The following is a 15,228-nucleotide window of genomic DNA, read 5'->3' on the forward strand; positions in this document are numbered from 1 at the left end:
CCAACTCATGGCTCATCGACCCTCCGAGGAGTCATGAACCTTGGTCTGGATTTGGGAACCTTTTGAAAGGTAACTACAAAAGGTCTTACCCATGCCCCCATTCTCCCTCCATGCCAACTCAATGCCAAGTCAATATCAAATCTGCTTACAAATCTGGGGAGAAGTATGGATTTTGCTTGATCGGCAACTATATGAGGTTATAATAAACTATTTTTTCTGTGATCTGTTGTCAATGGCTCAATGTTTATTTGCACAAGATAGAGAGGTCTCAAGTGCCTAAAGCTTCTGTTATTGATATTTTACTGCTCTGACTGATTGACACTTTTATAGGGTTGTAGCAAGATCATTTTTTTCTGGAAATCATGAATGGATGCATTTTAAGCAGTTTTATACATGCCCAGTGTTACTATAGGGTTTATTGGTTCTGTACAGAATATATATTGGGTTAATGGGTAAGGGAGGGCCATGAGTTGGCAGTGAGTTAGCATGGAGGCTATAAGGGGCCATGGGGGTGGGTGGGGGGGGGGATGAGCTGGTAAGGAGAGGGTATGGGAAGTGGGTGGGGGTGAGGGCAATAGAGTCTAAAATATAAGCAAACAATGGGACTAAATTCCCAGAGAAAGGAGGCGGGCCTTCTCACTAGCCCACCCCAGCACTGGGCTGCCACTATGGCTGCCTCCAATCTTCTTCAAGGGACAGTGAGCCTGACTCCATCCCACCCCTGCCTCCCCAGAATGAGAGTTAGGTCTGATGCGGCACTTTCTATCAAGGCAGATCTGCCAAGTCAGGAAATTTCCCAGCTCGAGCTATCCACCTTGGTAGTGAAAATCCAGCCCCTTTTGTTTTGTTTAGAAGTTACATTAGCAGAGCAGTTACAACAGATTGTCGATCTAAACCCCAGAAGGAGAATTATTATCGATTAGCTACCTTTTTGATTAAGAAGCAGCAACCTGGAGGGCACTCTGTCTATTATGTAACAAGATAGTAAACTTGCATTTCAAAAATATGTCAACTATTTCACTACATATTGCCCAAAGGAAATCTTCCCACAATATGGAAAGATATTTAAAGATATTAGTAGTAATATACTCAGAGAAGTAAATAGTGTTTAAAAATTTAATGGCTCTCTAAATTTACCATAAATGTAGCTGAATTAAAAGAGTTTTATTTAATCTGTTTTTCAGCTGGTTCTGAAAAGTGATCTTGACTAGTTGTTACCATGAATCAAGAGTACTCATACTCTGAAGAAATTGTGTAAAAGTAAAAGTTGAGTTGTTCTCGGCTCAGTATCACCCCACAGTCCTCTTTAAATATTTAGTTTGAAAATTCATAGTTACCAGAAATCCACCAGTTTCATCATTCCTGATAAGTGTTGAACCAGCACTCATGTTCTGCTTGATCTCTGTCACATTTGGAAAAGTTATTTTATCTGAAAGATCAACCAAAACAACTGATAGAATACTATATTTTGGTATTCAATTCATACAGTGCAAGTGACATTGCAATTGTCATGACTAAATGGACAGTTGAGTTTGAGGGACAACACAAATAAAATCTGTTCAGTGCTTGATAGAACAATAAATTAAGTACCTTTATCAAAAATATATCTAACAATGAAAAATTATGCCAATTATTTTGGAACTGTTTGGGCCAAATTTCCGGCTGGATGCAGAGGTGTGTTTGGGTGCACAATTGTCACACCTTGATTTTCTTTGGAGGAAATTCAATTTTCTTCTGCATTCCTGATCCCATGCCATCTTTTTCTGGGCTTTTTGTGGGTCGGGAATGCCAAGTGTGCAAAATGCGCACCCGGTTCCACTAAGGTCGGGTTCTCCGTTTTAAATGGGAACAAAAATTTGATTTGCTCCCCTACACCGTTTTCATCTGTCGCTGAAGGGTTTTGGAAGTCCATTAAAAGAATGCAAGGTTTGAGAGCTTGAAGTCACTATTAGGTTCTGTACCTAATGGGGATGTGTTTTTAATGCAGTGATTCATCAGAGGTATCTGTCCAGCAAAGGTAAGTCGACATTGATTTAACATTGATCAGATTGCGTAATTGTTCACATGTATTACAGTGCTTTTCCAATGTTGAAAAAACCATAATGTAAAAAAAAGTCCTCTACTGTCATGTTTTTGTTCTCTAATTGGTTTGGAAGATCTGGCTGTTTAGAAAAAACTGTTTCTGATGGTAGAAAAAACAGCCTGCACCTGCTCCCTCTCCACTGATTGACAGGTACTCTGTTTTGAAATAGAAATATATATAGTTTTTGTCAGTAGAGCTGGAAGATTTTATTATGACAGCTGCTGCATTATGAAAGCTTGGCTGGGTTTCAAAAGCTTTAGCTCATCAGGTGGTCTTATTGATCCAAGAACTACTGAAACATTTATGAGCTTATAATAACAGATTATGTCTTTGTGTGATTTCTTGTTCGTTCACAAACTTAATAGGTGCTTAAAAGATTTTCTATTTCCTTTTCCTTTGGTATTTTTTGGTCCAGCATCAATAACTTGGTGGCATGGGGTCATAGAACTGGCATGGGGGAATCCAAGGGAGTATGAGAGGTATCAGGGAGTGTGGGGTGGCCTGGGAGGCATGGGGTGGGTGGTGAGAGGGGTGAGGTTTAGGGGCCTTTAAGTGATGTTGGGAATTGGGCTGCTGGGTTGGAGAATCAGTGAAAGCCTTCTAACCAGCCTGCCTCTGCACCCACACTCCTCATACACTCCACTGCAACTTGCAAAATGCACTGCGAACCCAATTCCTGTATGAAAAGATGAAAATCCCTTGTAAAGTCACATATGGGTTGGGTGTACATTTTAAAAGTTGAGAAAGTGTGCAGCTCATGTTTTACTGAGCCCAGATGAAAATGAGAAACTTTGGCCTTATTTGATTAAAGCAATTCTAATCTCTATCCATTACACAGGAGTGTGAGAGAGAGAGAGAGCGAGAGAGAGATGGAGAATAAGAGGGAAAGAGAGAGAGAGAGAGAGAGAGGGAGACATAGGCAGGGATTTTTTCTCCCACATCGGGTGCTCTGCGAAGCCAACCTTTGAAAATGGCTACCCAAACATCAGATTTTCAGTCCGGGGGTATGGAATGAATTAGAACACGGGTGGATGACACTGGAAGAAGTGAAGAGGCTGCCAGTTATGGAGGTGGGCTGGGCTGAAGACCTTCATTAGGGTATCAGTCACTGTGTCCAAAAATAAAGAAAAAGAATAAAACATAAAATATCCCTCCAGCCCTCACGTCTCATCCCCCTCACCTCGGTTTTGACAGCTGAACATGTCTTTGACAGGTGAACAGTTCTTTGACAGATGGACACTTTCTTGATACTTATTTGACTGCTGGATAGTTCCTTGACTGATCCCTAACAACTGGACTGTTCCTTGACAGCTGGACAGTTCCTTACCAACTGGACAATTCCAATGGGTTTGTGTGTAAACAGGGCATAATTATGTTTAATTTTACCAATCCAAATGGTGCCTTACCAATCCAAAAGCTGTCCCAGGACCTTACCCAAAGGCATACCTTACCTCTCTGAAGAGGTGCCCTGGCTATCCGAGTGAATCCACCAAGTTCAAACATCCGCTTGCCTGTTCTAATCAGTACACCCTGGATTCTACAGTCTTGGCCTTCCAATATCCCGCTTCAGTGGAGGCAGCTAGTGATTTAAGTGGCCAGCTGCCCCTACAAAACTTATATGTGTGAACCCCTGGCCCAACTCCAGTCCTGCAGCCACGAAGATGGGAAATGCCAACTTCGGGTGTGGGACTTAGAAATTTTGGCCATATCCGGGATCTTTGCCATGATGGAGAGCATCTCCATTGTGATAAAAAATCTGGGTCTCTGTTACCATACTATAAAGTTAGCATAAGAAGGAGAAGGGTTTACTCTTTGAAGAGATAGGGGAAGTTTGTGAGAATAGGAAAATTAAAATAATGGGAAGGGGGCATCAATCAATTTAATAGAGATTTGGAAAAACGCAGCTGCCTTAGATTCAGAGTCGGTAGATGTATGGCAGAATTCAGTGCACTAAGAGGACCAGAGGTAGTGTTCACCTTGACCCAGTATTTACTGATAACTCTTGACAACATCCAGGAAATGAACGCCATTTGCATCATCATAAGCAGAGTGAACAAATTTAACTTGTTCTGGGAGTTCAAAATACCCAATGCCAGGAGCCAGGTACACAATTTGAAGAAGGCTAAATGACACATGAACAACTAAGCAAATATAATGGAACTCAAGTGGGACAATCTTAAAGGTACGATGCTAAGAATGCAGAATACAAAACATTTCTGAAAGCAACAAGATCAGATTACAATACTGTGACCCAACATGGATGAACAATCAAACTAGAAGTGAGGTAAAGAGGAAAAACAACCTGCAAAAATTCTATATATTAAAATGGGGATGGGTCTTACTATGGTAAATTCAAGAAAATACAGAAAGGGGTAATCAGAGGGGCAGATAGAGACTTAGAAGACAGCAAACAACTGAAGCTAAGAATAACAGTAAAAACAGTGGTCAGATCTTCTGATCAGGATCAGAAACCTTATTTCCGACCCCGATCAGACACAAAAATGCACATTAACTTCTTACGATTTTTCTGAGCGATCTTTCAGTGGAGGATCCTTCACATTGGACTCAGTGCAGCAAACCTTGTAGGGAACAGCGCAGAGAATCTGCACAGACGCCACACTCCCCTTTTTACAGCACCAGCTGCCGTATTCCCATAAGTAGAGTTCAAATGTCCCAAAGCTGCTTTGAAAACAGCTATGGAGAGAACATCAGTGGGTAAGGCAGTAGGGTGGGTAGGGTAAGTGGGTAAAGGGTTAGGGTGGATAAGGTAAGTAGGTAAGGGGTTGGGTGGGATGGGGGTAGGGTAGCAGGTGCTTGGGGTGGAAGGATGGCAGGCGGGTAGGGTGGTTGGTGGATAGCGTGGCAGTGTTGCTGGTGGGCTGGAGTGGCAGGTGGATGAGTGTGTACATGGGTCAGGGGTAGTCAGGTCAAGTTGGGGAGGGTCGGGTTGGGATCAGAGGCTATTTGGGTCAGCAGCTAGTCAGGCTGGGGTGTTCAGGTGGGGAGCTGGGTGGTGGGTCTAGTCAGGTTCAGTTGGGGGCTAATCAGGTCAGGTCAGATTGCGGGGTAGAGTCATGGGGCCAAGGGATAGTAGGGGGCTCAGTGGGGTAGTTGGGGGGTCAGTGTAAATGGTTGGGGGGTCAGTTGCAGAGTCACCCAGGTTTTAGACTAGGTTATTTCCTGTTTAACATTTCCTGGGTAACCATGCAGATAAGTAAGTTGAAACTGTCTGAAATCTCTGACTTTAGCTCAGGATTGGGGCAATTTTTGAAGGGTCCCAGGAAGAAGGGGAATTGCCAATTGGAAGTTCAAACTTTCTGATCAATTTCCATGGAATCCTTGTGTTGGGACTTCCGAGGGGTCCCACATCTTTCAGAGGATGTCCGGTCTCTGACTACCTAGAGATTTGGGCCAGTAAAAGTAGTCACATGTGGGGGTAATTTTGACTTTTGGGTGATCATGTTAAATGAATGATATTGATTCAGCCCCTCATTGTACATTTCTCCTTATGTAATATCAGGGGAGATTTCTCACTGGTTGCTGAATTGATATGACTGGCTTTACACTATGGCCTGAAGTCAACATTACTCATACGAAAGCAAACCATAAAAACTGCAACCAGTGAGAATGAGTAAACAGTCCAAAAAATTGTCTCCTCCTAATATCCCCATGGGGAAAGGCTGAGTGTTTTACCTGCCATGTGAGCATACCTTGTTGAACTATCACTGGAGTCATTTAAATATAGGAACTGGGCTACCTAACCTTTACCAGGGGGTGTGGTTTAACGGCAACAAACCTAAGATGCTGGGGAATGGAAACAACAATGGCAAAGCTAAGTTGTTTGGCAAATAATGGCACCTGCTCGTCAACCTGTGCAAAGCCACAGTCTCTGAACATTTATAGAGATCCAGATACCAGAAAATAAATTAAGAGCCTTTGGACCCCTGGGCCTAATAATCGGTCCCCCCACCCACCATGTCCACTGGTTAAAGGAATCATTGAAAGGGTGTCAGAGGATGCATTTCTCCAATTTGCATATAGTTGGAAAATACTACGGGCTTTAATACCATCCATTGCTAGGAGGCACTGAGAAGTAGGTTGAGAGAGAAATGATATGAAAGAAATGCATGAGTCACAAAAAGTTAGTATGCAGGTACAGCCAGTATTTAAGAAAGCTAATGGAATGCTATCCTTTATTACGAGAGGAATTGAACATAAAAGTAAGAATGTTATGCTTCAGTTATACAGGGCATTGGTGAGGAAGGATATAAATGCATTGGAGGCAGTTCAGAGGAGGTTTACTAGATTGATAACTGGAGTGAGTGGGTTGTCTTATGAGGATAGGTTGGACAGACTGGGGTTGTTTCCACTGGAGTTTAGAGTGAGGGGTGATTTGATTGAAGTGTATAAGATCCTGAATGGTCTCGACAAGGTGGACATGGAAAGAGTGTTTCCTCTTGTGGGTGAGTCCAGAACTCGGGGGTACTATTTTGAAATTAGGGGTTGCCCTTTCAGGACAGAGGTGAGGAGAAATTTTTTCTCTCTGAGGGTTGTGCGACTTTGGAACTCTCTGCCTCAGAAGGTGGTGGAGGCAGGATCATTGAATATTTTTAAGGCAAAGATAGATAGATTCTTGCTAGGCAAGGGAATCAAAGGTTATTGGGGGTAGATGGGAATGTGGCATTCAAGACACAAATAGATCAGCCATGATCTTATTGAATGGTGGAGCAGGCTCAAGGGGCTGAATGGCCTACTTCTGCCTATTTCTTATGTTCATATGTTATGGGCAGCTTTCCATGCAACCTTGCTCCAATGCAGCATGAAACTGAGCCAGGGGTGGTGAGGGAGTCCAGGCCATAATTTTTAGATATGTCACCAGTAACTTTGACATTTTACCCGTGTGTTATGGGGCCACACTTACTTCCCAAGTTGAGTTTCTCACAAGTACCACTGTTGTCCCTGACAGGACATTTGTATACATCTCCCATGCGATTCTCAGGAAAGCTACTCCATGGTGATCCAACCAGTAACCTGTGGTGTGGAATGCACAACGTGACTGCATCGAAAATAGCATGAGACTCAGAAAATAATTACACAATATCACTTCATATTCATCTGAATCAACGTCAGCAGAATTTAGCTTAAGTTCTTTTAGACTATTCTCCGTGGGCACTAAGTCAAGATGAAAAAGAGTTCCACTGACGCTGACAGCTCTCTGTGGGTGGAATCTTGCCTCCTTTGAAAATAATTATCCATTGGGGACGGACTTGGGTCTTGCTACCGATGATCTGTGACACCCAATCACCTGTAAGATTTTCCTGGAGGATGCCAATTAGCTGCCTCCAGGATCCCCATCCAGTGAAGCACAGAGAATGGGTTCCAGAGGCTGCGGGTCCAATCAGAGGCGTCCAACAAAATTAACACTGATCAAGCCCGAAGTCAGTCAATCTTTCGAAGCAGAAGGCAAACTCCTCTGGCCAAATTGCTCCAGGAGCCATGGAAGTGGCCTTGCCTGCCCTGGTCTTTGGGGCCCCTTCAGTGAATTGCTGGGATTGCCACTCAGCGGGAGCAACTCCGATGCCAGGAAGATCCTGGTGTTGTCCTCCCATTCCTCTCAATAGGCTGCTAATTGATCATTATTGCCTAACCCCTGCTCCCAGGTGGATAGCCATTGTTCACTTCCCCTCAGGCAAGATCGCCCAGGGGTGGGAATGTGTCAACCTGCTAACCCAATGTGAGCCTTTCTGATTTCCCTCCTGGTCCAGCCTCCAACTTCATGCACCTCTACGGATCTCATAAGACTCCACCCTATTGCTGCATCCAAATCTTGATTATTCATTCGCAATTCGAGGGCTATGTTCTTTTTTATGCAGATGTTAATGTCTAAAAATAAGATAAAAATCTATACACAATAGTGTGTTTATGTACTTACATGATTGTTTCTGATTTATCATGGCTATTCTATCATGTGGAACCTGATCCCATCTAACACACAAACACACGCACACACACCAGAATTTTTCGCTTGTCAGGTGGGTGCATGCCCGACCCAAGCGAGCGTAAAATGATGCACGATGACATCATGCGAGCAACTTGCGTGAAAATTCAGTTGGCGGGTGTGCGCAGAAGTCAGAGCCTTGCCCGCCATTAATTTAACGGCCTATTAAAGCCCTTAAGAACCCACTTGACTCAAATTTTTCGCTGTCCATCCAACCGTTTGGTTGGAGGGCGGGTGAAAAGGCCAAGCGGTATTTGCATTTTTGGCAAAACCTCATCTACTGGCAGGATGAGGTTTTGACCAGTGATTTAAAAAAATTTAAAACTCTTAACACTCATACTTAACATGTCCATGCTCATGTCACAGAGTCTCATGTTTTCATTATTTTTAATATGTTTGTTTTTATTATTAAAAATCTTCAGCTCCCTGAGGCAGCTTTGTGCCTCAGGGAGCTTTTACTGCGTGCACCCCCACACATGCGCACACATCCACTCTCGTGCTCCTCCCGCCCCTTGCCCGGCAGCGCTGAGCACTGCAGTGCGTGTTCCACGCTGGCTGGCCATTAATTGGCCATGAGTGTGAAATCCATGTCGGGGTCCAATTCATGGGTGGTGGTCGGCTTTGCGACCATTCCCACCACGTCCGCCCGACGAGGGCAAAATTCTGCCCACACACACAGACAAACACAAAAACACATATACACACACAAACGCATGTGATGTGTGTGCACACACATAAATACGCGCACAAATGCACATGCACAAACATGCACGCATATACTCACGCACAAGCACACAAATAAATGCACAAACACATACACACACGCACACCCACGCACGGACACACACAAACACACATGCACACACACAGGCGCACACATTCTTGATCTATGGAGAATGACCAAGAGCAGGAACACTGGACAAGTGTCTCCACCACAGACTAGGTACACCAAAGCTAATTAAGCATCCACTGCTGCCCTAAATTATGCCACACAATTCGGCAGAGACTGGAGATTAAACTTAGTGGCCAGGATTTTTCCCTCGGCGATTTGGGGGCGGGGCCCGGTCGCCGAGGGAAAAGTGACGCGGGATGACGTCAGGAGGAATCTCCGACTTCATCCTGGGCCATTTAAACTTTTAGCAAGGCGGGCGGACAGCAAAAGCAGCTGTCTGCCCGTCGACCTGTCAATGGCCAATTGAGGCCATTGACAGGCTAGTTAAAGTACTTGAAGACCTGCCTGGCCAAGCTTAAGGCTGGCGGGCAGGCCAGGAGCCCCAGCAGGCTCCAGATTATTGTTGAAACTTCATCCACTAGGGGGATGAAGTTTCATGTCTGGTTTGTACAAAAATAATAAAGTTTATGTGTTCTTTATTAAAATGTCCCATCTTGTGTGACATTGTCACATGAGGGGGACATGTTAATAATTTTTTAATGTTTCTATTTTTAAAGTTTTTACCACTGTCAGTATTGTCCCTGAGACTGGAATTTGCCTCAGGGAGAAGTGCGCTCTTTGACAGATGGGGAATCCCTCCCCCCACCGCACAGGAAGCACATAGCGCTTCCTGTCGGGAAGGCCACTGGGCGGGCCTTAATTGGCCCACCCACATAAAATGGCGGTGGGCCCCGTTTCAGTGACGAAGGTCGGCTGTCCACCCACCGCCGAGCCGGTGGGGCCCGCCCGCCATCCAAGGGCAAGATTCTGCCCAGTGTCTTCGTAGTTTGTGTCACACAGGGCAAGGCAGGAGGCTTCCCTGTTTTCCTGATGAACTTATGGAGGGAGCCACAATAGATTTTTAGTATCAGTGCATTTAACCACTATTAGGTAGCCACCTTGAAAATGTCAAGGGTAGAAATTCCAAGTGGTGTTAATTTAGGAACATGTGCATTACATTCTTGAGTGCACTATTTTTACTTTATTTTAAACAGTGATAACTTATGTAAAAATAGCGTAAACAGGGAAATAGTATAAGCAAGCATTTATAAATGAACTTTGCTGGTTAGAACTCCTGCCCTTAAAAGCTGATAACCATGCTGAAGGTTGAAAAATTGCAATCAAACTAAAACAAATGTAAACATTAACTTGTTCTAAGATTAGATGAAATTAAGGACATAGCTTTGGTACCCAATTTTTCTGCATTTCAGCTTTGTAATATCTCACTAGAGATGAGAGGAAATTCTTTTTCAATGCTGTGCATTTAAAAGTTGTGTCATCTGAAAGCTGTGTAACAAACTTGGCAGGTGATCAGTTCCATGAAACATAACAGCATCACTTTAAGGTCATGCTAAGAAATCAGGGGGAGAATTTTCTCCCCCTTGATGGGGGTTGGGCGGGAGCAGGCTCGCAGCCGATCATGGGCACCGCCATTTTATGTGGGTGGGCTGATTAAGGCCCGCCCAGCATGACACACACCTGGAAGGGCTGAGCAGCCCTGTGCGGGCTGGGGGGAGTAGGCTGAGTCGGGGCCTGCGCTCTTTTGTGCGTGCAAGCAAAGAAGCGCAGAAATCTCCCTGAGGCACAGAGCTTTTTAAAAATTTTAATAAACGAAAAAATTTTTTTTAAGACATGTCCCCTTGTGTGAAACTGTCACACGAGCTGGGACATGTCTATGAATTTTATTAAAAAATTTTTGTTAATGTTTTAAAACCTTCATGAAACCTCATCCCGCCCGTGGATGAGGTTTCATGATAAATGCGAAAGCCGCCTGGGCTCTGTGCCTACCCGCCAACCTTAAGGTTGGATGGGCAGCTCAGCTAATTATTTTAATTGGAATTTAAATGGCCTTGATAGGCCTTTGACAGTTTGGCGGGTGCGCCCACCGCACTGAAGATCTGAATGATGCTTGGTGAAGTCGGGACGCACGCCCAACATCACCGCGCGTCATTTTATGCTTCGGTGAATAGGGTCCGCCTCCACTTGCCGACCTGAAGATTCTGGCCCAGAGTTCAGAGAGCTAAACTCAGCAATTAATTAGGAACCCTGAGCCACCTTCAAACTCGACTGCTCACTAAGCATTCTCAGGGCCTGAATAACCTCGATTTTTGAATGTCACTGAGTCCCTGGTCTATCTGAGCCAAGGAACTCATTGGTTGTTCAAACTGTGCCTGTTAAAACGATGATGGGGTGAAGATGATCTAAATGAGGTGAGAAGTGTGCGGCTAGAATTTTAGCTCTATGCCATCCTGTCCCATTGTGTTTGGGGGCTAAAATTGGGCCTTATCTTATGTCTTATCTTATATATACCTTGTGCCTTATTGGGTCTTCAGAGGATTAAGAGTGCAGAAAAAAAGGAAGTTTCAATCCTTTTTTTCCAGAAGAATCTGTCTTCATGACATAAGAGATTAAAAGGAACAACCTGTATTTATATAGCGATTTTAGAAAAATATCCCAAGGTGCTTTACAGAGGAAACAATTTTTAAAAATGCTGCTTAAATTAAGACTTAGGCCAGAATTTTACGTCTCATGGGCAGGCACACGCCTGACCTGAATGGATGTGAAATAGCGTGAGATGACGTCAGGCGAGTGTCCCCAACACATGAGCGATCTACAGGTTGGCAGGCATGTGTGGGTGATGGAGCCATGCCCACCAACAATTAAAGTGCCACTTAAGGCCATTAAAGAGCCAATTACACTCGGTTTTACATTGCCTGCGTGATTTCACACTCGTTGCACAGGCAAAACGGGCAGGCGGGCAGCCCACATTTAACAAAACCTCATCCAAAGGTGGGATAAAATGGGTCTGCAGCATTGAAATTGTGAGTAGTGAGGAGTTCGGGAGAAAGTTTGCTGCTGATTGCTTATTTGAGGTTGACAGCTACATCAACCTTTCCTCAGGAAAGATTGCATCAGATAAGGAAATGGTTGTTAAAACTGTAACAGTATTACAGGTGAACCATGTTCCTTCAGAACATACAGGTGCAAAGAACTGATCCAAGTAAAATTACTGATGTATCAACCTTAGTTATGGACAATATGAAAACAATGAAAGTGCGTGCAGAATTGGAAATCAAAAGTTGTCAGCAAAAAGGACTGAAAGTGCAAAATAGCCTGGAGACAGGTTTACAAGTGATTGCTGGTGCTAATATACAAAATACAACTGTTGGAATCCAGGCAAGTGAATAGTTTACAAAAGACCATTCTAAACCTGTAAAGGAGTGGAACAATATAGTTCATGGATTATGCAAAAGAATTGAGTGGTTGGAACGAACTGTGAAACTCCACAGGGAAAATATAATTGACATTGTTCAAAAGGAAGCGGAAGAGACATGTTAGAAATGGGATCTGGAGAAACAGCAATTTCACAAAAAGTTTAAAGATCAGACCAAGCAGGAATATAAAATCCTTTTGTATGAGCATAAAAAGTATCTCAATTGCACCCTTGAAATGGCAAAGAGAGATTTCCAACAGAGAAGAAATGAAATGTTAATGCACAAAAATGCCATTTTGACTTTGCTAAATTGAAATGAGAATTTACCACATTTGTGTTAAGAAAATGAGCTTGAAGATGGAATTACGCCTACAATGAATGAAAAGGACAATTGGGCTGTGGACTTAAATGAAACATTCTTTGCTGAGTTAAAAACTGGGATGAGAGGGAAAAGAAACATAAGGGTTGAACTATGATAATACTATGATGTGCAAATTCTGCTACTCCTGTTACGTTTATTGGCTTTCTTTAAGTACGTTTTTGTAATTGTGCAATATGATGTGCAATTGTGAAATGAGGTGGAAAATTTGTTTGTATAGTATGTAATAAGCTATTGTTAGAGATTTATGATGTTAAGTTTGTGTGAGGCTTTCCTTTCTCCAAAGAGAAGATGTTAGAAAATAGAAACTGTTTAGGTAAGTTACTTGGCTATTTGTGGATGTTAGGAATGAGTTTTAGCTCTAAAGTTTAAGTTTGTCTTGTATTTCTGTATCTGTGTGTTAAGAAAAGTCAAATAGCGTTTTAGTTTCACGTTAAAAAGGTGCTTGCATTTCTAATGAAAGGTTATGACTTAAGAAGTTAAGCAACACAAGGGTAGAAAAATTGGGCTGTTGCCTAGCAACAGGGGCCCAGAGAGGCAGGTCCCTCCCACAGACACACAGAAGAAGAAAAACAGCAGCTTGTTTTGGAAGCAGTTCCTGAGGATAGCTGCCAGGCAGGAACAACCTAGAAATGTCAGGTAGGAAGTCCCAAGCTAAATAAAGACCCCAAAATCCAGGGGAGTGGAACAAGAGAAAGTCCCAAGAAGATTTTCTAGTCAAAGGAAGGACAGGAACTTGAAAGAGGTCCTGTTAAGTGAAGTTAAGAGTGAGAGGCAGAGAGAAAGGCTCCAAACTTCAGATTTAAAGAGACAAAAGCTGCAGAAAGCATATTTAAAGTGAAAACAGTTTGCAAGAGGCAAGAAGGTCTGTAACTCTTTGGTATGGACATGTGAAGCAGTGGTACTGTTAATGGCTGAGTCGGTGAGATAGAGTGCATGGAAGACAGCTTGAATGCAAGTGGTGACCCAAGGGAGAGGAAAATGAGAAGGAGAGTTCAAAACCCTGGAGGTGAACCCTGCAGAAGGCATCTGAGAGAAAGTGTCGGTTTGGGAGAAGATTCCAAGTCGAGGTCTAGGACAGTGGTAATTGGAAACCCTTGTGTGACAGATGGAGTTCAGTGAGACTGGTTGGCCCATGGTGCGTCAAACATCTGGGGGGAGTTGAGGGGAGATCCATAGCACCTGGTTGAGGTGGCATCTGTCACTTAGGGCAGGTTTTTCTGGTCGGTGAGTGGGGGCAGGTCCTGCTCGCCGACATGTAAAATGACACGGGGATAAGTCGGACATGCGTCCCGACGTCATCCTGTGTCATTTAGATTTTCAGTTTGGTGGGCGCGCAGCTGAACTGTCAACGGCCTGTTAAGGCCATTAAAAAACTAATTAACCTCATTGAAGGACCTGCCAGGCCGGGAGCCCAGGAGGGCCTCGGAAAAAGCATGAAACCTCATCCATGGGTGGGATGAGGTTTCATGAGACTACTTACATTTTTAAGAAAGGTTTCAATAAAACTTATGGAATGTCCCAACTCATGTGACAGTGTCATATGAAGGGACACAGCAGGGAAAAATCTTAAACATATTTATTAAAAGTTTTAAATCGGGGCCGATCTCCCTGAGGCAGCACTTTTGCCTCAGGGAGATTTGTGCACTTTTTTGCATGCATGGGTGAAAGAGAGAGCACACTCCCGGCTGAGGGGATCTCTCCCGCATGCACAGGGAGCGAGCGCTCCCTGGTGGACGTCATGCTGGGCGGGCTTTAATTGGCTTGCCCACTTAAAATGGTTGCGCCCCCCAATCGGGGGCGGCGATCAAAAGGCTGCCCGCTGGTGCCCGCTCCCGCTCTTCTCCCCTGACATGGGGAAAATGTTGCCCTTAGTTTCAGAGTGTGGTGTGTCTGACCACAGGGTGTCATAGTTTTACAGGGACTTACTGTGAACATTAAAGTATAAGATAACTTTTCTAACTTGTGTTATCCTTACAAATCTTTATATATATTGTAAAGGTATAGTTTGGATGAAGGTGTATTGTAATATAGTTCATCTTTTCTTGTTGAATAAATGTTTTGTCCTTTTGTAAAAAGTTCATCAGCTGACTCCTGTGACTCTGTTCAGTGGCTACTCTCCATGTATTTAAACAAACAAATAAAAGTTAGGATCTATCAGTCTGGGTTCCACCCTGGGATCAGGCATGTTCAGGGGTAATCTCAGCAGGGGTCATAACACCTGCATCCAGGGTGCAATCAACTGTACACATGTGGCCAGCGGGTCAGCCAGGTGCCTTAGTCAACAGGAAGGGCTTCCACTTGATGAACGTCCAAATAGTTTGTGACCACAAGACACAGATTCTGCAAGTCTGTGCAAGGTATCCTGGCTGCTCCCATGATGCTTACATCCTCAGACAATCACAAATGTCAAGGCTGCTCACTGCTTCAGCTCGACTGGATGGATGGCTGCTGGATGACAAGGGCTATCCCTTGAAAAAGTGGCTTCTCATGCCTCTCTGCTACTCAAGAATAGAAGCAGAGCAGCTTTACAATCAGAGTCACGCCTCCACACGGTGGTGAGAGAGGACCATAGGTCTTCTGAAGATGTGCTTCTGATGCCTGATCGTTCAGGGGAAGCACT

General features: G+C 43.9%; 1 protein-coding gene across 1 annotated transcript in view; it reads right to left on the reverse strand.

Moving 5' to 3' along the window:
• The window catches only part of itga2.2 (integrin, alpha 2 (CD49B, alpha 2 subunit of VLA-2 receptor), tandem duplicate 2), a 172,538-nt gene that overhangs the window by 79,546 nt on the left and 77,764 nt on the right, over positions 1-15,228 (reverse strand). Inside the window, exons 3-4 of the mRNA XM_041187111.1 lie at positions 7,005-7,114; positions 1,338-1,429 (exon numbers count right to left, since the gene is read on the reverse strand). Coding sequence (XP_041043045.1) covers positions 1,338-1,429; positions 7,005-7,114 — 202 coding nt within the window. The remainder of the gene's footprint in view (positions 1-1,337; positions 1,430-7,004; positions 7,115-15,228) is intronic.

This window comes from Carcharodon carcharias, chromosome 1 (genome assembly GCF_017639515.1).
Source record: "Carcharodon carcharias isolate sCarCar2 chromosome 1, sCarCar2.pri, whole genome shotgun sequence".
NCBI classification, from domain to species: domain Eukaryota; kingdom Metazoa; phylum Chordata; class Chondrichthyes; order Lamniformes; family Lamnidae; genus Carcharodon; species Carcharodon carcharias.